The 23786-nt window shown below is 56.3% G+C and overlaps 1 protein-coding gene across 1 annotated transcript in view; it reads right to left on the bottom strand.

Annotated features, from left to right (window-relative positions):
- The window catches only part of LOC147600353 (axonemal central pair apparatus protein HYDIN-like), a 32234-nt gene extending 12990 nt beyond the window's left edge, over positions 1–19244 (bottom strand). Inside the window, exons 1-18 of the mRNA XM_086751243.1 lie at positions 19172–19244; positions 16057–16120; positions 15617–15875; positions 13562–13705; positions 12267–12410; positions 11118–11431; positions 9365–9512; positions 8452–8661; positions 7431–7568; positions 5575–5752; positions 5255–5385; positions 4071–4204; positions 3453–3589; positions 2470–2597; positions 2170–2361; positions 1634–1783; positions 733–972; positions 286–454 (exon numbers count right to left, since the gene is read on the bottom strand). Coding sequence (XP_086607369.1) covers positions 286–454; positions 733–972; positions 1634–1783; positions 2170–2361; positions 2470–2597; positions 3453–3589; positions 4071–4204; positions 5255–5385; positions 5575–5752; positions 7431–7568; positions 8452–8661; positions 9365–9512; positions 11118–11431; positions 12267–12410; positions 13562–13705; positions 15617–15875; positions 16057–16120; positions 19172–19244 — 2953 coding nt within the window. The remainder of the gene's footprint in view (positions 1–285; positions 455–732; positions 973–1633; positions 1784–2169; positions 2362–2469; positions 2598–3452; positions 3590–4070; positions 4205–5254; positions 5386–5574; positions 5753–7430; positions 7569–8451; positions 8662–9364; positions 9513–11117; positions 11432–12266; positions 12411–13561; positions 13706–15616; positions 15876–16056; positions 16121–19171) is intronic.
- Positions 19245–23786: the final 4542 nt, after the last annotated feature.

Raw genomic sequence — 23786 nt, 5'->3', positions numbered from 1 at the left:
TCCCATCCTACTCTTTGTGGATGAGGGACACAAGGGGACATCCTGACTACTGCCCCAGTCCACGGCAGGCAGATACGAGCTTGCTTTGGCTGCACTCAGGGCTGGCAGAGGATGCGTGTTACAAGCCACAGATTTCCACCTGGAAATTCCTCCACCAAGCTAGGGAATGGGAAGCTGCTAAAAGCATGGGCTTTCCATGGACAACGAGGTCATGGGGAGCTCAGGGTGTGTGGGCTGAGCTCCCTGCTGTGGCCACACTCAGGAGAGCCAATGCCAATCCCTCACCGTTGTCCTGGCCTGCTGCTTCCCCAGTCCTGGACTGTGCCTGCTCCTCTTCCAGCCTCTTCTGGTCCTCATAGTACTCCAGCACCTCTGGGGGCAGCTTCTCACCCGGGGCACGTGGTGGCAGCAACAAGGTGTTGTGGCGATCGTAATCCTTCAGCGTCCGCAGGATCTGTGTGCATAGGGAAAAAAAAACGTAGGTGGGATGTGATTCTTGACCTTCATCACACGAATAGACTCCCCAGGCAACCCATCTTCTCCCTCATTCCTTCCTCCCAACGGCACGGACTATCCAAGCCCCTACACACCTGCCAGCAGAGGTGGCCAACCCTGAAATGCCACCAGGCTTTGCCCTGGGGACTGCCTCCACCCCCCTGGCACGAGCCTGGGAAGGCTGGAGCGCTAGGAAGCGACGGGAGTGTGCGCATGGGACCAGACCTTCCCTCTCACCTGCTCCTCAGCAAGGTACTGCTGGTCGAACTCCAGGGAGTAAAACTCGATGGGGAAATCGCACGGGTTCTTCACTACCACTGTCCCCTCTGCCCCGCGGCTGCACGGCAGCGATGGTCCCAGCTCCAGCACCAAGGGGCTGAACTCCAGCTGTGGCTGCAGCCCATGCCCCGACATCTGCAGCTCGAGCTGCTGGCTGCTCTGGCAAATGTTAATCTTCACCTTGCTTCTGTAGGATTTCTGCAAAGAGAGAAGCACAGAAAGCTCCTCCATGAAGCCCCAGGTGACAGGGCCTCCCGTTCAAGCCTTCCCCAAGGTCAGACTGCCTGGGAACATGCAGACAGGCTGGGCCAGGGCCATGGGGACTGCTGGCAGCACAGCACTGCAGGTGACTGTCCTGCCGTGCCCAGGAGGGTGTCTGGCGGCTGTTTTGTCTGCTGGTACCAGCAGCGGGATTAGCCTCGATGGGCCCTTCCAGCGTTATCCCCTGTGAGCACGCCACGTGCTCTGCACCAGGGCAATGCAGCCTGCAAATACATCCTGGCAAGGGGGAAGATGATGGGAAAGAGGCAGAGTTCCCCATCGTGCACCCACAGGTAGCCACACTGCAGTGCCCTGATGCTCGCTGTGCAAGCTCCCCATGGGGATTTCAAAGCCCCTCTCAGAAGGCTGTGCTGCAAGGGAAACCGAGGCACAGTGGGGATGGGGCTTGCAGAAAGCTCCATGCGGAGGTAGACCTCATCTCCTCCTCCCCACGCTGGGCTCTCGTTACCACACTGCCCTGACAGACCTCCTGGGGGTGAGTGAGCAGGATGAGTCCTGGTGTGCAGGGGAACCGCATATTTGTTTATCAGATGGACCTAAATTGGTCTATCAGGTGTTTTTGCCTCGCCAATCTCACATCTTCCACGGGTGAAAACCTGACTTGCACGTGGCATCGCTGTCCTGGAGCGAGGACTCCAGCTGGGGGCAGCACCTCGAAGACACAGGGCTTGGCCTTCAACTCCTGGAGCAGCTTCCGATGCACGCGCACCGACAAACGTTTGTCCACCTGAGCACAGAAACCAATCGTGTGAGGTCTCCTTGGTCTGTGAGGACAGACTCTCGGTTCCTGCAGTGCTCTGAGATACTGTCATGGTGCTGCGAGCACCCACGTCCAAACCAGCCACAGCCACCACTGGCCTAGAACTGGAGGGAAAATGTGCAGGCAGGGTGCGCAGATGCACTGTCAGAAGAGGAGCAATGGGTGAAGCTGGCAAAGAAGTGAAGCATCAGCTAGTGAACAGGTGCAGGCAAAACAGATTTGCTCTGCACCTCTAAAGCTTCCTCAGGTGGGCTGTAGCCCAAGGGCTCAGGCAGCCACAGGTGCAGAAAGGGCAAGAGGGGCAAAGAAAGCCCAACCACGACGTTACGCGTTCCACGGAGTCTGTGCTTTACCTTCTTAACAGGCTCACTCCTGGTGGTGAACCATTTGCAGGGGACCTGGAGTGGATTGTGGAGCTGGATGGTTTCTTCCTGGCACTGTCCGCACTGGACAGTGGAGAACTCCACTGTATCCTTGGAGAGGCAGAGGGACGGCACAGCAACGTTGGCACGGAGACGGACGTGAAATGTGGGGCCCCCTGTTACCTAGTGAAGGACAGAGCATCCCGCTGAAAGCCCAGGTGACATCTGCTGCTGTCCCAAGCTGCCACCTGCCCTGAAAGGTGGTGAGGGAGGTGAGGAAGCATGCGGTACCTTGATGGGCAGGAGCACGTCCACCTCTCCCAGCGGCAGCTTGGCACTTTGTGGGTCGAAGCGCACCTCAAAAGTCTCTGTCTCCCAGCAGGGCAGACGTTTCACACGGGCAGGCTCCACACTGAAACCTTGAACAGATGAAAATAAAGCAGCTGAGAGGCACAACCCACATCAATGTGTCACAAGCGTGTTAAGGCCATACGAGTGTCCTGGCTGCTGGCTCTCTGAAGGACCCCTTGGCTTCTCCGGAGAAGCCTGCCACTCTTTCTCCCTTCTCACCACACACGGACAAAGGGTTTTCACAGCCAGAATCCAAGGTCCACACGGTAAAAAGGAAATCTATCATTTCAGGACCTCCAGCAATTTCTTCTTCAGGCATCCCACGGAAGGATGCACAGACCTCTCCAAAGGGGAATTTCCAACTAAGATCCCTCCATGCCATGGTGCTCCCTGGAAAACAACTTAGAGGAGACACCTGACCACCCCTCAGACACAGCGAGTCACCGTTGGATGGCAGGGCAGCCTTACCTCAAAGGCCTGCTTCAGAAGCCTGTTTCCATACAACACAGGACCTCACAGGCCACGTTCTCAATAAAGGCTGAACACAAGCCTTTATCTTTATGAACTCTAAGCAAAGCACTTCCAAACCCCAAAGAGTCCGTCTGCTTGTAACACAAGCCCAGAGTGCACAAAGAAACTCAGATGACACTCCTGGCAGTCAAGAGCAGAGGTTGCTGAGAGGTGACCATGCTGATCAGCCCATCTAGCCCCCAGGGAAGTGTTAGGGCAGTCACAGGCAGGCCAGATCTCTGGGTCCTGCTGGCCAGGAGAACTCAGGCTCCAAAGCAGCAAGTAGAGAGGGTCGCAAGGAGGAAGAACTAGACAAAGAAGCACTCAAAAAACTCCCCATGGCCAGCAGCTGAAGCTACTTTGTCAGACAAGGCTCCTTCAAGCCGACGAGAAGTCTCTCCAGCACTGGTTACCTGTGTCACGCAGGACCTGTCCATCGGCGTGGAAGGACACAGGGAAGTGGCCAGTGTTGGTGATCTTCACGCTGTGCGTGTGGATGTCACCAGGAATGACGGAGCCAAGGTCCAGGATGTACTCGGGCAGCTGAGCCCTGAAAGGACGAGTAAGGACAGTTCTTAAACCACAGCCTGGCTACGTTTCCAAGTGGGTGGACGATGCAAAAAATGTGGGTATTTCTGTGTCCACTGCTGTAGAAACTCAGCTCTAGTCAGTGAATCCCAAGGCCTGACTATCTGGTAGTAAGACTTTGGCAAGTCCCAGGGAGTGCAGGTTCTAGGCTTCCTCAACTAGCAAAGGGACCTTAAAATAAAGTTACTTTAAAATGGATACTGGTCACCGCTCGTGTGCTATGAAAAGCCACTGCAGACAAGTTCACTGGACCTCCACTGGTCTCCGTGGAACTGCTGAGCCAGGGGTACAGCCCAAGCCTGAACTTGCTTCAGGACCCTGAAATAGGATTTGCCCCCACCGCTCTGCAACCAGCTCTGTCCCCAAAACAGCAGCAGCAGGGCTGCGCCTCTGGCTGTTACCCTCGGGGTGCCTGGAGATAGGCTATGGGAGTCCCCACTGACTTGAGAAGGCTCTGACGAGAAGGCTGGTCAAAGGCTGTCTCCTCCGGGGGATGGGAGGCAAGAGCTTTCTGCTGTGCCAGGGCGTGTTCCTCTACCAGCATCTGCTCCATCTGCATCTGCAGCCGAGTGTCCAACTGATGACAAGGAAAGACAGTGGCTGGTTAGCAAAGGTCCTTCCCAAGGCACAACCCTGTCTCTGAAACAGGATCCCAGCCTGCTCTTGTGGAGAGGGGTGATGGGGTCCTCCTGGCTCACTGCTCAGTGTCTGTGACACCTCCTGCTCTCTTAGCCAGGACCTTATCTCTAGGGAAATGAACTCCAGCGCCTTCGCCTGCCCGTCACTGTTACAAAAGCTGATCTCGTCAGAGAGGCAGACGGACAAGCCAGGAACCTTCCAGTGCTCCGAGTGCCTACGCCCAGCCGGTGCCAAAGCAGCTTGGACAAAAGCTCTCTTGAAAAGGGAACCTTTTGTTGGGCCGGTGCCACTTGGAGCTGAGCACCACAACACCAGGGCACAAGTCAGGCTGCTGCGATTAACTCTGTAAACCTGGCAGGGCTTGGGTTCAGAGAATCCTAGAATCCTGGAACGGTTTGGGTTGGAAAGGAACTTCAGAAATCATCCAGTCCAACCCCCTGCAGCGAGCAGGGACATCTCCAACCAGATCAGCTTGCTCAGAGCCCTGTCCAGCCTGACCTTGAACGTCTCCAGGGATGGGGCATCCACCACCGCTCTGGGCAACCTGGGCCACTGCTTCAACACTCTCATCATAAAAAAAATTCTCCTTATTCCTGGTGTGAATCTGGCCTCTTGTAGTTAAAAACAATGACCCCTTGTCCTGTCGCTGCAGGCCCTGTTAAACAGATTGTCCCCATTGTTGTGAGCCACAGACACCCCAGCCATGACCTGCAGCGCCAGCACAAAGAACCATCAATTCGATGCCTTGAGCAGGGTCTTCAGGATCCCTCCCTGGGGCAGTCAGGAAGCTGGTGCATCTATGGGAGGGACAATGCCCCGAGGTGGGCAGCCCATGGGCAATGCTGAGTTGATGCATGACCATGGGCAGGTGTGGGCAGGGAGGTCCCAAGTGCCAGCAGGACCCCAGGAAGCCTGCTGTGGGGTGCAAGGGGCCCAAAGGACACAGGGGGAGCACCCTGTGCCAAAGAGGGAAGCAGTTGTTCCTCACCAGACTCTGCGAGTTGTCCATGGGTGGCTCCGCTGCCGCAGCCTCCCTCAGAACAACTGCTTCGCCCCTCTGGCTGTCTTTTTCCACCTTTTCTTTTGCCTCTTTGAGCAGCTTCTCATATTTTTCATTTCCTGAAGGAAGAGAACATCCACAAATACAAGTGTGGGCACAGCGCCATTCCCATTCAAGCTGGGAAGCCCCATTCCCCTAACGCTGGCCTCTCCCAGAAACACATTCCTCAAGCAAGATGCCCTAGGGACATATAACATGGGGGAAAAAAACCCCAGGGCCTTCCTGGGGAGCAGACGGGCAGTGCTTACCTTTGACGTTCCTGGGCAGGTCCAAGCAGATCCTGGGAAAGCTCCCCTCTCCTTTCAGGGAAATTTCTTCTGGCTCCAGGTGAGCCACTCGGATCTGGAAAGTCCTGCAGAAGCCTCCAGGCACTCCCGGCAGGTAATAGACTTTGAGAACTTTCCGCGTGCCAGGTCCAACGTAACCCTGCAGAGCGCGGGAGAAGAGGGAGGGAATGCACCAAAGAGGCTTTGGTGGAGGGATGGCTCAGACGATAGACATGCTGCCAAGAGAAGGCATGTTCTCCAGGCTCAGAAAGGGTCAGACAACATGGCCTTCTGGCCTTCTTCTGTCCCAAAGCTCACATCTCCTGCACCAGGATGCACTGTGTCCTTCAGAGGGCTCCTAAGGCTGCATTCCCACAGCACTGCCTGCCCTTTGCTCAGCGTGAGCACAGCTCTTCTGCTCACGAGGTGTGCCCTCTGCCAGCCAGAGCCAAGCTGAGGGAAGAAAGGCTCTTTTGCCAGCCGCTACGCAAGATGAGGGAAGTGCCCGCACTCTCAGACGGGCCGGCAGCTCCTGTCCCAGCACGTCAGCGGTGCCCAGGCTGGTGTTGAGCGCCGACGTATTCACAGATCCCAACCAAACGTCTCCTGCCTGTGTGGTTGCACCCAGGGTGCTCGAGTCTCTCCAGACTCACAGTGATCTGCAAACGTACATCTCTGGAGAAGCAGGAGCCCAGTGCAGGAGGAGATCCAGGGAAGAAGGTGCTGCCAGGAAGGCCACCTCCTCTCTGGGCTTCCAGAAGGGCTGTCGGAGTCCCGGACTGGGCTGACGCCAGCCAGGTCAGGAGCAACTACAAGCAGACAGCACCACTGCTCGAGGTGACAGGACATGGTCTCAGCTTTTGCAGCTCGCCCTCTGCACACTGGGCTGGACCCTCAGCTCCCGGCTCCCCTCCACGCTGCAGGGAGAAGCTGCTGAGCGGGACACATCCTGCCACTTGGTCTCCTGTGCCCTTACTGCAGCACACAACACAGCTGCAGCGAAAGCCAGCCCTGCCAAGCTGCCCGGGCCCATGAAGCAACTACAGCAACCACTGCCCGGGCCCAAGCAGAGCTGTGCTTTCGGGAGCTCGCGGGAAGGGGGCATCAGCGTCTCAGCCCTTTTCGGAGACAGGCATGAGGAAATGTGAAAGCCATTTGGCTTCCTCTTCCCATTGCACAAAGGGACATAGATAGGAACACTGCTTCAGCTCAAAGACACCCACGCAGAACGGAGAAGCTGGGATGGTGGGGTGCTGCAAACTCCTCTCCTTGCTATTCCACAGCCCCGCTCCTCCCTGGCCCCCCTCACTGCCCCACAAAGCTGCTGCAGAGCAGCAAAGCTGGAGCAGTGAGGGACCAGTACAGGGGCTGTTACCATTTCTGGCAAAGGACCTTCACGCCCAAACAAGAAAGTATTTCAGTCTCCCCTGCTTAGTGCTGGCAGGGGGCAGGCAGGGTTTGTGCAGGCTCGCACCAGGAATAAGTCCTGTCCAATCACACAACCGGGGGAAGGCGACCCTCAGCAGAGTCTGCGCCATCCGGCTCCAGCGCCAGCATGAGCAGAGAGCTCAGCAGCTGGGGGCCAGAGAGCTCCCCAAGCACTCGTGCCTCCCGCCGGTGGGTGCTGTGTGACAGCAGGGCCACCCGCCAGCAGCGGCCGTTAAGGAACTCTCTCAGGCCCGCACCTGCTTGACCCTCTCTGCCCCCCAGCAGCAGTTGCTTACAGCCCTGTCTCTCCTGGCTGCTTCTGTGGGTCTTGTCTTTTTTCCCTTTTTTCCCTCTCACCCTCTCCTGGGCAGCCTGAGACAGGCCCAGGGTTCATCGCTTGTGCTACTCACCGTGCTGGGCACAACCAGGGGCACGCCGGGCAGCGGGCTGTCTGCAGTGGCCGTGCTGGGGCTTAGCACCGCGTAGGTGATTCCCACCTTGCCGCTGTTCTGCAGGGTGAGCTCTGCTTCCGCGACTTTGTGAAACGGCTGAAGAGAGGGCAGAGGAGCGGGAAGTTACACACACCAGCCTGCTGCTGGGAGTCTCCTGCTGCTTGCATTGGGATGAGAGCAAATGAACACAACGCAAGAGAGAAGCAGGGACTGCAGAGAAGATACAGGCACTTGACTCTCCCAGGTCAGGCTGGGGAGCCCACAGCCACAGGGTAGCTCTTAGCCCTGCACAGGAACAGAGAGTGATGGCGGCATGCAGAGGGGCAATACCAACCATAGACAGATCAGTAATCAAGAAACCAAAGAGGATGCCAGCCCTCTGCACTTCAAGGTGTCATCTAACAGCTGGCTGAAAGAAAGGAGGAGGCACCAAGACATTTCAGAAGAACAGGCACCCGCACGCAAGTATTTGCAGAGCTTGCAGTGACAGCGACAAAGGGAGATGGACGTGCAACATGTACAGGGCCAACAGCTGGAAATATCTGGGGGGTTTTGAGCTGAAAAGAAGCAAAGCAGGGATCATTGTGGGACATTCTCTCCAGCTACAGTGACGGGAAGCCCAAGTTCACTTCCTCCCTGGTTTACTGTGTTGGTTAATCAAGAGCATGGAAAGAGAGCATCTCCTTGGACCTCAGGCTTTAGGAGCGGATCAGTGGATGGATGTCTTGGGGCATGTCCCCCTGGAGATCACCTCTGGGATCCTGCCTGCCCCAGGAGGCAGCATGAGTGACCTTGAAGAGGAGGAACTGCCAGTTTTGGGGGAGCAGGGGTGGAGATGGCCATCAAAACCCAGCCTGGATGCAGGACGTATCACTCAAAAAGTAGCTGGGAAGGGGAGAGAGCCCTGGACCTAGGTGGGCAGCAACGCGCTGGTGGTGGTTTCGTGACAAGGACCTCTGCCAAGAGAAGTGCACGGTACCTGCAGCCCGTAGTCAATCTCCATGACGTCTAGGTGGTAGCTGATGAGCGAAGCCTCCCCACTCAACGCCATCTTGTAGGTCGGGCCTCCCTCCACCCTGCACAGCGCCATGGCGCGGGCAACAATGTTGGCGTGGCCAAAGAAAGTGAAGGTGACTCGCTGGCTCTCGCCTGGCTGCAGCACACCGTGCAGCGGCAGGATGTCGAAAACCTGGAAGCGAGGGAGGAGAGATCAAGATGTCCAGCACTGAAATGGGTGCAGAAGGGGAGCCGTGGCTTGGAGAAAAGGACAGACATGGCTGGAGGGACCTCTCCCTCAAACACAGGCAAAATCATCCTCATCTCAGCCTGCATCCATTCCACTTTCCAGCACAGTAACCACGGGAAAAATTTTCTCCCTTGCTCACTCATTAAGGCATTCATTAATACACTACACTGAAGTACTTTGGAGGTCTCCTGGCAGCAACAAATTCTCTCTGCTGCCTTTAGAAACAGGTTTTACTGCCTTTAGAGAAACACAAAGACTTGGAGGTGAGAGCCCTAGGAGCCCCTAGGAAGACTCCAGCCCAGCTCCTCTGACTCCTGATGCTTTGCACTCTCTCTCTGATTTGCATGCTGCTCTCTCTCAAGACGCTACAGCAAAATCTACTGCAGAAATTTCCTGCTGACCACTCGATTAGAGACAAGATGGATAATGCCCTCCATGGGTGCAGCAGAGGTAATGCCCTCCATCAATCCTATGACACGTCCCGCACAGTCTCTCCAGTGACCAGTCGCTGCAGCAGTGCTGTGGGATGTGCTTGGAGGGGTGCAAAGCTGCTCTGTGAGCAGCATCGAGAGCCACCCGTGGGAGCGGGAGATGCGTAACTGCTTGCCACACTGGAAATGCAGGAGAGAGACACATTCCTACTTACATCCTCCGCTCTCAAGGCGAGGGGCTCTGCCTCCCCCAGCTGCGTCAGTTCCTTCATCCTCACCGGGCTCTGAGTCTTGATCCTCGCCACGCTGCCCGGGGATGACGCGCCTCGCTGCTGGAATAGCGCTGGTGCGGGCAGCTGGTAACTGGTTGCAAGGAGAAGTGGAAGAGGACAGAGGTGAACGCCTTGTGGGGAGGTAAGAAGCGCAGCAAGAAAAGACACATGAACTGTGCAAAAAGGTGACACTGAGACACAAAGGGGCAGATCTGGACAGCGATGAGCTACAACACACCCCCCAGTGCCCTCCTGAAAGCACCCACCCCTGCAGACCGTGCCTTCCACACCCAGAGGGCCTAAGTGAGAGAATCTGCAGCTCTACTGGATATTTCTCCTGAAATTTCCCTTGACAATTACCCACAGCTGTAGGTCCGTCCAAACAAGCACCAGTGCTGGTAGCGTTCTCTAAGTGCGATCAGGCCGGAGCAGGGATGGAGCCCGCTTGTACTTAAACCCTAGTCTAATTCAGCAGGAGATGGCAGGGGCCTCCAAGCAGAGCTTACAGCCCTGCTCCTCCTTCCCTGCCCACCTCCCTCCACCTGCTCTTGCAGACCTCCCTCTGCCTTTTAGGGTCTGTTCTTGAAGGCACCGTGCATCAAGAAGGGCCACACTGAAGACTTGTTGTTACTTGGTAAGGCTCAGCTGTGAACGGGCTACCCCAGTTCCCAGGACTTCTCCCCCAAGCCCTGCTCGGAGCAACAGCTCATTTCCAGGTCCAACAGCTCGTCTCCTCCGGGCCAGATCCCAGTTCCCTCAACAAAACTGTTTCGTGGTGATCTCTTGTATTTGGAATAGCAGCACTTCCATGTCCAATGGTAAACTTGGCTTTGTTTCCTACAGCGTTACAGCAACATCGTTTGCTGCTGTAATTAAAACTGTCCAGACCAGACGTTTGCCCTGTGCAGAGAGGCCACAGCGGGAGGAACTGCTAGCAATGTGTTGAGAGATGGGCTCCAGCGCAACTGGAAGACTGGTCCTGGGCTTGGAACCCACAGGCCAGCGCTGGACAGCCCTGCTCGCCAGGGATGCTCAGACAAGTCCTCCCGCCAACATCTACAGCTGTACCCGAAGCCACAGCAGAACCTGCCGTTTGCTGTGAAACACTCAAGAGCTGGTTCGTGAAGGTGACGTGCACGTTAACAGATGGAAACTCACTTCACCAAGGTGCTGTTTGCCTCAGGCCACCAAGCTCTGAGAAAGCAGCTTTCCACGCCAGCTTTCCTTCCCAGGGGAACCAGTACAGAGGCTACAGCCAAACAGCAGCAAGAGGCTGGGACAGCAGCACAGCGTGCTGGTGGCAGTGCCGTTGTAGCTTCTTAGTACGAGACGACAACAAACAGAGTTGGCAGGGAAGGAAAAGAGGCCACATGATACATCTGCTTGTCCAAGTGCCTAAGCATGGCTTTGTAGCTCCAGAAATAAAGCAGGATTCTAGCTTACGGCTCTGCAAAACGTGCTGGTAGTATCTACAGCCCCAGCTTGGCTGGAGAACATTGTCTCCTTCCCAGCATCAAACTGGTGAAGATCACCTGTTTGCTGAGCATCTCCCCTGACCACAGCTGGCAGGTGTTATTTCCACAAGGCAAAGTGGAAAGCAGTTTGTCAGGTCCCAGGCAAACAGCCTTGGTCTTTGCCAAGGACAGGCAGGACATCAGGAAGAAGAGCTTCAAGGAGAGGGCAGAGGTGCACATACCTCCTCCGGCTCACGTGGCTGTTTGGCAGGAGCATCCAGTGGTACCGGACAGGAAGCGGGCTGCAGTTGGTCATCTCGACGTAACGCTCCTCTTCGGTGTCATTCAAGATGCCGCCAAAGTCCAGGGCCGTGGTCTGGATGCGGAGACTGGGAAAGTAGACCTCTCCCCTAACGGGGACCAGCTCCACATGCGGGTGCTCTAGAAACTGTATCTTCAGAGTCTTCTCTGCTACCCGGCTATTCAAATCCTTTTCATAAGCAGGGTTAAAGCCGATGAAGAGATGAAGCTCCTCCCCTACCTCCAGCTTCATGGGCTGCAAGGAGATGAAAAGCATTCACCACCAGCTGATGAAGTCCCAAGGTCTGAGGGCATAAAACGTGTCAATGCTCAAAGTGTGACCCCTACGTGGGCTTCAGGTCATGCTTCATTTTCTGGACAGTGTGCACCTGACCGCAAGCACCACAGCAGTCTTCTCTGAGACTGCCTCAGGCTCACATCTCTGTGCTCTGCATCGATAGCAATACAAGGGGGAAAGAAATATTGTTCTACTGTACTCGGAACCCACCAAAGCTGTATGCTGAGTACATCACCAAAGCAGCACTCTGGCAAGCCAGGGCCTTTTCCCCTGACTCTAGAAAAACTCCTTTATCCTCACACTCAACACAAGCACAACAGCACTGCGTCCTCACCCTTGCCGGGGCTAGTCACCAGCACGGCACAGAAGTGGTGGCCGTGCCTACAACAACACGTGTTTAGCAGGGTCCACGTCCCACACCTTCCACTAACAGCAGGGCAGGCACCAGGCTGAAGGCAGAGCTGCCCTCCAAGAGAGCAAGCAGCTCCAGAAGTGGTCTGAGGATGGCGGCTGGAGAGCTGGGACGGCTTCCAAGAGACGCCTTTACTACCCGGCTTGCCCAGACCTAGTTGCCTGCTGCCTTCTCTCCATGTCTTAGAGCCAGGTGTGTTTCCCCAATTCAGATGATATTCTGTTTCCTTCAGCAGCTCGTTTCAAATCTGATTTAGTTCAGGCCAGTCTACTGCTGACTCTAAAGTATCAACTTCTCTACTGGAGGGCCTCCCACCAGAAACGCACCACCACACTCCTCCCTCTCCAACACCCACCAGCAGGAAGGTCCACGGCTGCTCACCTGGACATCTGCAGGGAGGGGCTGCCGGTGCGCATCGCAGATGAAGAAGGGTTGCTCTAAGGCCAGGACAAGGCTGACTGGCAGGGAGGAGTCGTTTTTTAAAGAAAGAGACTTGTACTGAAGGCAAAGGACATCACTGGGTTGCTACAGAAACAGAAGACAAGGGGAAAAAATCAAGTTCAAGTGGCCATGGACCTCCTTCCCTTTCTGACGCATTGCAACTTTTTCAACCCCAGACATGCATACATCTCTATTTACGATTTTCATTAGTTTGTATCCTTCCAAAAGTTTTTCCTCTAAGACTATGAGATGCTCTCCATGTTCAGAAACTGCAGCATCCCGTGTGGGGACAGCGGAGGGAATAGGATTTACCCTGTAGTGGAGAGCCTGCAGTAGCCTGAGGTTAGTTTGGAACATTTACACGCACACACAGTCAGCGAGAAACCTCATCTGCCCGGTAGCAACCTGTCTCCTGAGGCCCCTGCTACAGGGGGCATTGCTCTGGGTTTCCTGCATGGTTTATAGAAACCAGACAGTGTCTGGGAAACTAGTGCTGTGCGTGCTGATATCAAACAGCTGCAGTGCCATAGCCCTCCATAAATCGGAGCGCGTGGCGTCAAGCACACCACAGGCAGACATCAGGGAGAGCTGAAAAGCTTCTAATTAAATCTGCCAGCTCACAGGATTTTGTGCTTCTCAGGATGCCTGGGAACCAGAGGAGACATCTGAAAACACAGAAACTAAACACTGAAATATCTTATCTTTGTCAGACACCTCATGGGAGAGGGAAAGTTCACGCAGGAGTTGGGATCCAGAGACTAAAGGGCACCTGCTTTGGGTTGTTCTCAGCGCTGCAGCTGAAGACGTCTGCAGGTCCTTTGAAGAAGGTGAGTGTTGGGGAAATGCGAAGAGCTAGCATCCATACCAACGTCAGAGAAGGCAAAGAGAGACAAGAGATGACAGGTTTTGCTCATCACCCTGAGGAGCTGACAGCAATCTCAGTTTTCCTCTGCTTCCCTACAGGACTGCTGTTCAGACTTCACCGTGCCTTGGAGGATCCTCAAGAACCTCCCTTCACACTGACTGCAGAACCTTGTGTCTCTCTGGATGTGGCCATGATCCCCTTCAGCGCAGCAGCTGTCATCTCAGTTTTACTTGGCTGAAGTTAAAAAAAAGTCCCGTCTCTGACTTGGAGAAGCTCTTTCATTTCCTCCTTGAGCACAAGCACACGCACCCCACAGGCTTTCAGGCCTCGGCCACGCTATTAAATGCCAGGATGCAGTCCCGAGACTTACCTTCTCCACCCGGAAAGTGATTGCCCTGGAGGACATTTGCAGGACGGGAGCAATGAACTCGCACGTGACGTCCATGTGCATTATCTGCCTCTTCCTTCCCTCCCTTCCCACGATGGCGTGACACAGCAGCCGCTCCTTCACCACCTGTGTGCAAGAGTCGCAGGTCACCCGGCGGGTGCTAGCACAGCATCCAGAACACACCCTGCATTTACCATCACCCAGCCACGGACCGTACTGCTGCCATGAAGTGACAGCCACTGGTCTCCTCAAGAGCCCCCTTTTCTTTTGATGCTGCTTCCTATTTATTCTGCACGCCAGTGTCCATAATGCTACACCCCAACGTCCACAAAAGGCACCTGTGAGTCACCTGCTGCCTACAGCCGTAATAATCCCTGCCACAAAGGATTATTGCTTTGATGTGCCCCCTTGCTAAGCACAATACGTACGGAGAGCTGTTGGAGCTGATTAAAAATATAGAACCATATGAAGGGAAGGAGGTGCTGGAAGGGCCAACGCCAGCAGACCCTGCCTTGGAAGCTTAGTGGAAAGGATCCATGGAAAAACCCAAGGAGCCAGCCTGCTTTCAGGTCAAGAGGGGATCACTCGTGTACTCTGCCCTCCTAAAGCACCCCAGGAAAGAGAGGTCTTGCCCTTCACAAGAAAAGCCTCTGCTTAAGCCAGATGCTCTTACATTCAAGACTTTTTCCTCATTTCCCATGGTTTCACTTCTCCAATTCCTCCTTTCATTTCTCACTCTTCCTTCTTGTACAACACCACAACCCAACTCCTCCTCTGAGCCTACAGCCTTCCAAATCATCTGTGTCGCACGGGCAAGGCAGGGAGTTGGGCTTCTGACCAGCCTGAGGAGTATTAAGTTCTCAAGACCCAAGGAAGGTGGAAAGCCCACTCCCAGAGTCTTGGCTTTGACTGCAGGAGCCACAAAGCCACAGCTGTGCCCACAGATGCCCTTTCAGCTTTCCAGGCAAGACACCCTCACCAGTGCCCTGAGCACTTTATTTCCTTTCTGGTACCTTTGTCTCCTCTTCAGCTAAACCTGTGGGCTCAGAGCTGCACTGGGACAGTCTCATCACAGTCAGCGAGGGGAGTAATCAAGTCTTCTTCAAGCTACCACTGAGGCAACGCTTTCAAACAACCTTCAAACCACTCATACCAGCAGGAGCTTAATGCAGATTTAGTTCCCATTCGCTTAAACATCTGTGCCCAGGAATGCTGCAGGCAGGGAATGCGCAGCAGGGTTAGCCGGCAGCTTCTCTGCGGAGCTGGATTTCCCCTGGAAAGAAGGGGCCTGGGAGGAGAACAGCCAGCAATCCTGCTGACATTTCCCTCTCTGAGCTGCCATCCAAGGGTGCCGCAAGACCTGGCTGCCCTTGGGACAGCGGGGCTGGCTGCGAGACTGGGGCAGGCAGTTATGGAAACACTGACAAAAGTCAAGCTGTCAAATACAGTGATCCCTGGGAACAGTTTCCCACGTGGGGACCGTCACTGTGATCACCAGAGCTGGCACAATGTGCTTGTTTTTCTCCTCCAGGACTTAGAGCTAGAGCAGCCCTCTGTCCATCTTTGTCTACAGAGGAAAAAAATGTCGTTCCCAGACACTCCCTCCCTTCACCGGTGTTTTGTTTTATTCGCTGCTTCCCCCAGAAGCTTTGCATTTTTTTTTGCATTTTTCTTTACTTTCTGCCTGTGCTCCTAGTCAAAGTGTAGCATCTTTTCTCTGCCTTTCCCTTCCACCTCAGCACGTGACACCTCGTAACCTGCCGTTTGCCCCTGAGCTAGTAATGCTTCCTTCTGCCCATCTTTTGCTAGCAGCAAGGTGGGTTTATGGTAGCTACAGAAACATGAAAAAGCCTTAGCAACTGATGGTGGCCAGCAAGGAAAGCAACTGGTACCGCCATGGTGGCAGCTTGCTTGTGCCACTACAACAGTTCCTTGAAAGCACTTGCTCATTTTCTCAGGGAAATGTCAAGGGGCTGCAGAAGAAGTCCCAGCGCAGGTGATCTGATGGGAAAGGCTCAGCCCTCGGGGCAACCTCACCTGGGGAGTGCTGGAGAAGCCTTCCAGCACCATCTCCATGCTCTGGCCTGGCATCAGCTCCATCCTCGGAGGATGGAGCTTAAACACAGGGCAGGCAGGCTTGCGGCTCTGCAAGGAAGCTTTGCCCTTGGTGTCTGTGATGGCAGGCAGACGGTCACACCGGTGAGATGGGGCAAAACCTTCCATTGTCCCACAGAGATGATGAGTGTGTCCTCCTTTCTTCATTGTCTTGAAAGAGTAACAGCAGCACGGAACCAAGCTAGAAGAGAAGCAGAGATGGAAAATGTCATGGGAGCTGCCATTTCCAAGGAGTCCCTCAGCCTCAGCACCCCCACGGCCTTAGCGCACTGCACACTGCGCAATAAAGCCACCTCCAAAAAGGCTGACCCAGCTCAGAGCTTCAGCAAAAGCCAGACCTTGGCTGCCCCTAAGTTCATCACCATCCACTAGCTGGTCTGTTTGCCTCACGGAAGGAAAGCTGCGTGAAGAACATCATCTCAGTTGCTGTGGACAGAGCAACACCAGCCTTTGGCGCTTGAGACCCAGAGCATTTTTCCAAGGTGCTTCCTGCAGGTCTCGCTGCTTCGGATGCCGAGCTGGCCTGTCCTGGCTGCAAGTGGATGGCGGAACAGCTTGGCTGCCGTTTCACCTCCCCCTTGGGAGCTGCTGCCTCAGCTGGCTTCCTCTGAAGATGCTATTTGGGAGCTGCAGGGTTTGCAGCCTCATCTGCCCACCTGGATGCTGGGCTGGCCCCCGTGGTGGGGTCCCTGCCCTGGCACCAATGTTATCCACATCGGCCCCCCATCCCTTAGGGAACAGCCAACCGCCACTGCCCCACACCTACCGCCCTTTGCCTCAACAGTGCAGCTGCTTTGAGCTTTAGGAAGACGCACTGTGAGAACACAGGATCAACAGACGTTTCCCCGAGATTAACGCTGCAGTGACATTGTAAGATAAATAACTACAGCTAGACAGAAAGCAAAATGAATATGCAATGGAAATGGATTCCTTCGTGTACAAGAAGCACTCACTGTGTCTTTTAATAGATTCACCTCAATAACCCGGTTTTGCCCACCCAAGGGATGCCCATCCTCAGGAGAAGGTTATTTCCCCCTCCAGTCTCTCTTCTGGAGCGCGCGCCAAGGGAAGCTACTTTATCGCTGCTGGCTCCCCAACAAGGGTGGCCAGGTTTGCACAAAGGCTCAAGGGCAGAGGAAGCCAGGACTGCTCAAATCCCACCGCAGCAGCCACGTGGCTGGGCGATACTGCTGAGAGCATGAAGAACAGCTCCGCAAAACCGGTTGATCAAAAGCACCAAAGTCTTCTTTCCCAAGAGTTAGGTAGCGCTTCTCAACAGCCCCTGAAGGACTGAAGCACTCACTTCTGTTTCTGGAAGACGACAACCAAAGCAAAACCTGTCAGCAGAGCTCTGCCTGCTCCCCCAGAGAGACCACAGCCACTGAGCCTCCTGAAACCACCCAAACATCAGCACCAGATGCAGTTTTGTCTCAAAGGCCAGGGATCCACACAACCCCAGGAAGGCAGACAAGAGAAGTGGCCTCAGCGACCACGTAGGATCCCACCAGCCCTCTTCTCTTGTCTCTGCATCCCGTGCGGAGCCCATCACTAGCCTCAGAGGCACCCACTGCTCTGCCATCAGCCAAGGGCTACCCAGCCAACACCTTCATACCCAGCTGGCAGCTGGCAGGTTTTCATTGACATTAATGTACAACTTCTCCTGGGATTCATGCTGACACAGGGGAGCTCGCTTGAAAAGGAGACCTGATGGCTCTGCTCCGGAGGTGAATCTGCAAGGCTGCTAACTGGCAAAGCTCATTTATCAAAGCTTGCCAACGAGCCGCGCAGGACGTTGCACCCGAGAAACTCTTACAGAGGAATGGTGCTAGGCTGTCTGGATGGAGCCAGGCGTTGCATTCCCCAGGGGGACCCAGCGCAGACCACCATGCCCTGCCAGGCCAACGGCCCACTCCACAGCAGCACGATTTCCCTTTTGTTATCACCTTTTATTCCAGTTCCTCTGTGCTTTCTCCCTGCGGCACTGTCACCCTGCAATTCAGTGCAAAAGCTCCAGCACAGCTGAGAGAATGACCAGGAGCCTGGTGTTAAACCTTCCTGCTCGCTCTTTAAACAAACGCCGACTCTCAGCTGACACTGAGGTGGACCAAGCTCCCTTCCAAGAGGCTGCTGGAGATCCACAGCTCCACATGCTGTCATGTACAGCTATGGCTCCTGCCTTAAGGCCTTACACTACGACTGTCTCTTCTCCCAGCATTTCCCTCTGCTCTCCTGCCTTCCCAACTTGCACCAGCTCTGCCTTTTTATTCACTCTTGGCCGGGCATCTGGCCCACATTTCATTTTGGTTCACAATGCATCAGAGCTCCCACGCAGCTGGCGACTTTGGAAGGGAAGAGCAGAACCCAAAGGACTATGAGTGGATCCCCAGGGCAGCAGCCAGCAGCCAGACGCGCGGTCAGAGCTGACTGTGCATGGCTGAATCCAGAGCAGCAGGTGAGCGAAGCCGTACCACTCCTGAGGGGCTCCTGTCAAGAGCCCATTCCAAGTTCCTGGAAATCACAGGAAGACTCCTGTGGGGATCAGATTGTCTGAGAAATCTGCACCCTCCTGGAGCAGTCCAGCCTTGCTGTTTTCCCTAGGTGTACGCAGGAACCGCTCCCCAGAAAATCACCCACGGGTTTAAAACGCAAGGGGAGTCGCGGTGAGTCAGCTTTGCAGTCCCTTCCAGCTGGGCCAGCTGTTGCACTTCTCATCATAAGCCTTCACCGCATTTTATAGACAGAGCAAGCACAAATAATCTCACCCCTCATTGACAGGCTGAGCCAGAACATGCAAAAGGCCACGTGCAAGATGAGGAGGGCAACAGCAGCAGCCGCGAGGCAGGCAGCCTCTGTCCCCTCCACGTTTAACCCACAGCCTGGATGCAGTCACAAGGGCATCCCTTGGGAAGAAAGGAAGAAGTTTTGGCAGTTTGTCTTTTGGGGAGCAAAGCTTGCTCCCTGTCCAGCTCTGCGGGGGAAGAAGGGGCTCCAGCTCCCAGGCCCTGACACGGAAAGCGCTGCCGCCCCCAGGTGCCTCTCAGGCAGCAGCAGAGCCCCCACTCTGCTCCACAGGCCACCTCACCCCTCAAATCCTCCCCCAGAAAAGCAGCTTGGTCGCAGGGGAAGGGATCCCACAGGAGGGGAGCACAACCTGCTCCCAGGAGAGCTTTGTCAGGCCCGAGGTGGCCCTGGCCCAGGCGCAGCCCTGCCTCTCTCCCCCCTCTCACACAAGGGGTGCCCCCACACCGCTGCGTGGGACAGGGGGTGTCAGCCCTCCGCGAGCTCCCCCACAGCCCTGGGTCTCTGCCCAGCCGCGCTCCCCAGCCCCTCCTCCCGACCCTCAGCAGCCTGGGCTCAGCGGCACCGACGGCTGCCCTCCCTCTTTCAGAGGGGACAAGACGCAGCCACGTCAGCACGGGGGTGCTCACCAGCATCCCTCACCTTTCCCACGCCGCGGGGACACCGAGGCACACTCACCCGCTTGATCCCAGCTCTCAGCCGGACTGTTGCCCTCGTTCCCGTAGCAACAAGGGCATCCCAACACCGCCATGGCGACAGCAGGGACACAGAGGGGAGGAGGCGGCTTCGGAACACCATGGCGGACACGGAGGCAGAGGGGACGGGGACGCTAGCGCCCACCCACTCCCGCAGGAGCAGCGCACGCCATCAGCAGGGATCTCTGACCCGCTCCTTGCTGCCCCAGCGCCACAGAAACCAGCCGCACTTCCCTCCTTTGCTGGGGCACGCACACCAGAGCGCCTGGCTAGCAGGGCCTCATCTCACAGCAGCAACAGCAGCTCAGGGAAAGCACACAATGGCCACTGCAGGCATCTCTGACATTGCCGCCAGCACAGCCTCCCCGCTCCAGCACAGCCACATCCCTCGGGGTGTTACCCTGAAACACAGCAGCGGCCAGAGAAACTCATGGCAGGACCCAAAGGCTTCCTCCCAGCTCTATCACCTGTGCCAGGGCTCAGACCAAGCCAGCTAGCCTGCAGGACTGACCGTGAGCAGAGCCACACACCACCTGCAAACACCCACTCTGGCCCAATATGCCAAAAGCCAAGTCCCACACAGCCCACAGAGGTGCCAGCGCTGCCCTCAGAAGGGGCCAGCTGCTCTTCTCTCCGGCACGCTTGGTGATAACTTGGACCCTGCTTCAGCCCGCTGCCCTGCTCTGCTGGCACCTCGCACCTCCCAGCCTGCCCGTGGCAGGGCTCTGGGCACAGGCTGACACCCACGCGCACAGCCCAGCACAGCCGGCCCTGTCGCTCTCACGAAGCACCCCGAGAAGCACAGCCTGACACACACAGCTCTCCACTCTCTCCTGAACCCAGGCTCCCCCTGACTCCCTCACCCAGGAGCTCCACACGGCCTCCGCGCTCCATCGCTCTGCGCACCGGGGCTCCCTTCAAACGGATGCGTTTCACCCGAGTGCCCCTGCCCAGGGCTCTTGGGCAGGCTCTGGCACGGGGCTCAAGGGAGGTCAGTGCCTGCTGACTGTGGCTCAGATCCCTCATCTTCATCTCACGGACAGAGATGCTTCTGCAGCTAAGGAAACAGAACTGCTTGGCTGGCCGTCACGAGCACAGCGGGAAACTCCAGTTGCATAAGATGGCAAACCAGAGCACTTCCAAACCAGGTCTCTGCAGATTAACTTCTGCTTCACAGGGAGCATCACCGCTATTTCAGTAAGACTCCGTCCACGACACTGCAAACCCTGAGCCCTGGGCAAATCCCACGGGATGTCCAAGTGGCAAATACTTAAAAACAGCGCGTCGGCTATTCATCTTCCCCACGTTTCCTCTCAGACAAAAAGGCCTTGCCTCAAGAACTGGCCCTGAGAAGCACCGCAGTCATTAACGCGCTTCCCCTGGGAGCGTGTGCACTGCGATCCTGAGCACGGCCTGAGCTCATCCTCCGCCCACCATCCTTTCAGCTCAGAGTCAGATGTTACCTGTGGGCCAATCCGTTTTTCCTTCTCTTCCCTACGCTGCTGCAGAGATGAGCCAGACACAGGGAAACACAGGGCTCCCAGGTCGGGTCAGCAGGGCAAGATATGACCTGCAGTTCTTCCCAGCCACTGCTTTCCGTCCGTCAGCCTCAGAGCAGCAGACAAAGGACAGCGCCTTCAGCCCCGTTTCACCAGGCAGACATTGCCATCTGGATACCACGGCCTGGTTATTTCCCTGCATGTTCTCATCCAGATGAAGACCCCTCAAGACCTGACAGAGGTTGCAGCAGCTTGAGGCAGGTCAGTCTTTCTGGCCGGGAGCTACATTAGCAGCAGAGAGAAGCACCTTCACCTCTTCTCTTCAGGGCAGCAGTATTCCCCTGGGAACTCCTCCTGGCTCATGACATGGGGCAGGGTCACACAGCCAAAGGATCTGTAGGCACAAGGCAGGGCTTCACACAAGGGCAGTTGGGCCAGGACCTGGAGAATTCAGATGGCTCAACAGCACAAATCCAGGCCCAGAGGGGCCCTTCGGGGCCCACGAGCTTGGCAGAAGCGGCCGTTTCAGCCACAGGCACAGCTCTGTGTCCCCACAGACGCCGTGGCTGGCACTGCCCACACGCCAGCGCTCTCATTTCAAGGGACCCCACCTCCCTGGGGCTGAAGCAGCAGCAGCGGCCTCTGGCCTGGTCTGACGCCAACCGACGGCGCTGCAGACGGAAAGGCTGGGGACGGATGGGCACACTGTGCGCTGCAGAGCACTGCGCCCAGCTGTTCTTGCAGGAGCACAGGCCAGCGGGTGAATTTGGCCTCAGCGCGCAAGAAATCCTCTTTCTTCTGCCGGCCAGGCCGCTGCGCTGCACAGCTCGGCCTCCATCTGATTGGCGGCCCGGGCTGTCACTCTCTGCAGGCACAGTGCCCGCCCTGCCCTGGGGCGATGCTTCCTGGGATTGGCTCTTTGCTCACTGTCAATCACGTGACTTGGCCCCGCCTACTCAAATGGCACTGGCTGTCCTGGGCCCACTGGCGCCCCCCTGACTTCTGGGCGGGCGTTGCCAGGCAACGGGCTGGGCCTCCCGCGTTTAGGCCCTCAGGGTGGAATTTGGGCCCCCAGAAAAGGCCGGGGGTCAGAGCAGACGGGTTGGGACCCGAATAGTGAGGATTTTGGCCCTAAAAGTGGGGCGGTGGGCACTGACAGGATGGGCTGGTGCTACAAATGGCGCTTTGGGCCCTGAAAACGAGGGGAACCTCTTGGTTCCGACCCGAGCTGGCTTTGGTGCCCAATGGCTCCGCGCCGTGCACCACCCAGAGCCCTCAGCTGCTCCTCTGGGACACGCCTGCCAGCCCCGCCACCAGCTTTCCTGCCCTCCTTTTGACACCGCGGGTACGGGACAGCGAAATAAATTGCTGTGGGTAATGAAAGACACATTGTCCCTTAAAAATGAGACTTTCCAGATCACGACTCGGGGAGGCTGTGCCAGCCCAGAGCACACAGGAGGTGTCCACCTCTGTGCACGGGGACAAACTTGGCAGGATGCGAGTGCTTTTTCGTGCTGTGGGCTGTCTCAGGAGGGGGCAGGTTGCCTAACGCGCCTCTCCCCTTCCTCCCCTCCGGGTTCTTGTGCTCCTGTGGGGCAACGGGGGCTTTGCTGCAAGGACACCCCGGGTCAGCGTGACGCGCGGATCAAACTCTACAAGTCGGAGTGAGTTACAAAGCAGGCATGTTTGTTCGGCGCCGGGTGCGTGGGGGATCGCTCCTCCAAAAGCACGCACACCGACAGCACATTTTATCCAAAATTTATCTGGTGCAGGTACACACATCCATAGGATTGCACAATACAGACATACATGTGCCTGAGCGAGGCGGGGCTATTAAAAAACCACTTGCGTTAGCATTTCAGAGCTGTCTCTGGTGGTCGTTTATTCTCCAGGGGTCTGATCTTCCTGGAGATGAGCTTCAGTCGTTCACCCACGCTCTCCTTTCACTGGGGCATTTCAGCAGTTTCCCACTTCTGACCGAACCTGAACTGACATTCTGTCCTTTGCTAGACATATCAGTCCTTGACAAATACCAGTTTCTTGACAAATTCCAGTCCCTGACAAGCTGAAGTGAGTTTCAAGGCAAACAGGATTGCTAGGCATTGTCTAGCAGTCTCCTAAATCAAGCGATATTTCGCAGGCAATCTCCTAAATCAAGCGATATTTCGTAAGCTGTCAGTCTCCTAAATCAAGCGCTATTTCGCAGGCAGGCAGTCTCCCAAATCAAGCGCTATTTCGCAGTCAGTCTCCTAAATCAAGCGATATTTCGCAGTCAGTCAGTCTCCCAAATCAAGCGATATTTCGCAGGCAGTCAGTCTCCCAAATCAAGCGATATTTCGCAGTCAGTCTCCTAAATCAAGCGATATTTCGCAGTCAGTCTCCCAAATCAAGCGCTATTTCGCAGTCAGTCTCCCAAATCAAGCGCTATTTCGCAGTCAGTCTCCCAAATCAAGCGATATTTCGCAGGCAGTCTCCCAAATCAAGCGCTATTTCGCAGTCAGTCTCCCAAATCAAGCGCTATTTCGCAGGCAGTCAGTTCCCTGTGCCCGCCCCGGGCACCCTCCTGCGGCCAGAAGGAAGGACGGAGCCCTCGCTCTCCCCAGGGGGGCCGACCACGGCCCCTCCCTTCTGTCCCGGGGGCTCCCCAGCGCTGCCAGGCCCCGCGGGGCTGCAGGGCCCAGCGCAGGCCGAGGCGCCAGGGCCTCCTGGGGCTCAGGGCAGCTTCAGGCGTCTCTGGAGCGCAGGCGCAGCTGCCCCCGGGCTCCTGCAGATGCACTTGTTTGCCTATTTGAGGGGAGGGCCCAGGGCTCTCAGGGAGGGAGCGTGGCCGAGGATGCGGCTCTCGCCGCGGGGAGCCAGGGGGTACAAAACCCAAACGCCCGCTCAGGCTGGGAGGCCCACAGGAAAGGTGGGAACAGCCAGGAGAGCTGGGCCGCCTGCCGGGGCGGGGCGTGCCGGCGGCACCAATCACGGCTGGCGGGAGAGCAGCACGCGCACGATTGATAAGCTGCCTGACCCATCACTTGATGGGAGGGGCAAGGGGCACATCCCATGCAGCCAATCAGAGGACGCAGCGCCTCAGGTGAAGGGCGGGCACTG

This window comes from Chlamydotis macqueenii, chromosome 6 (assembly GCF_036417535.1).
Source record: "Chlamydotis macqueenii isolate bChlMac1 chromosome 6, bChlMac1.mat, whole genome shotgun sequence".
In the NCBI taxonomy this organism is placed as follows: Eukaryota; Metazoa; Chordata; class Aves; order Otidiformes; family Otididae; genus Chlamydotis; species Chlamydotis macqueenii.
Note: the sequence above shows the minus strand (reverse complement) of the source record. Positions and strands in the feature narration are given on the sequence as shown.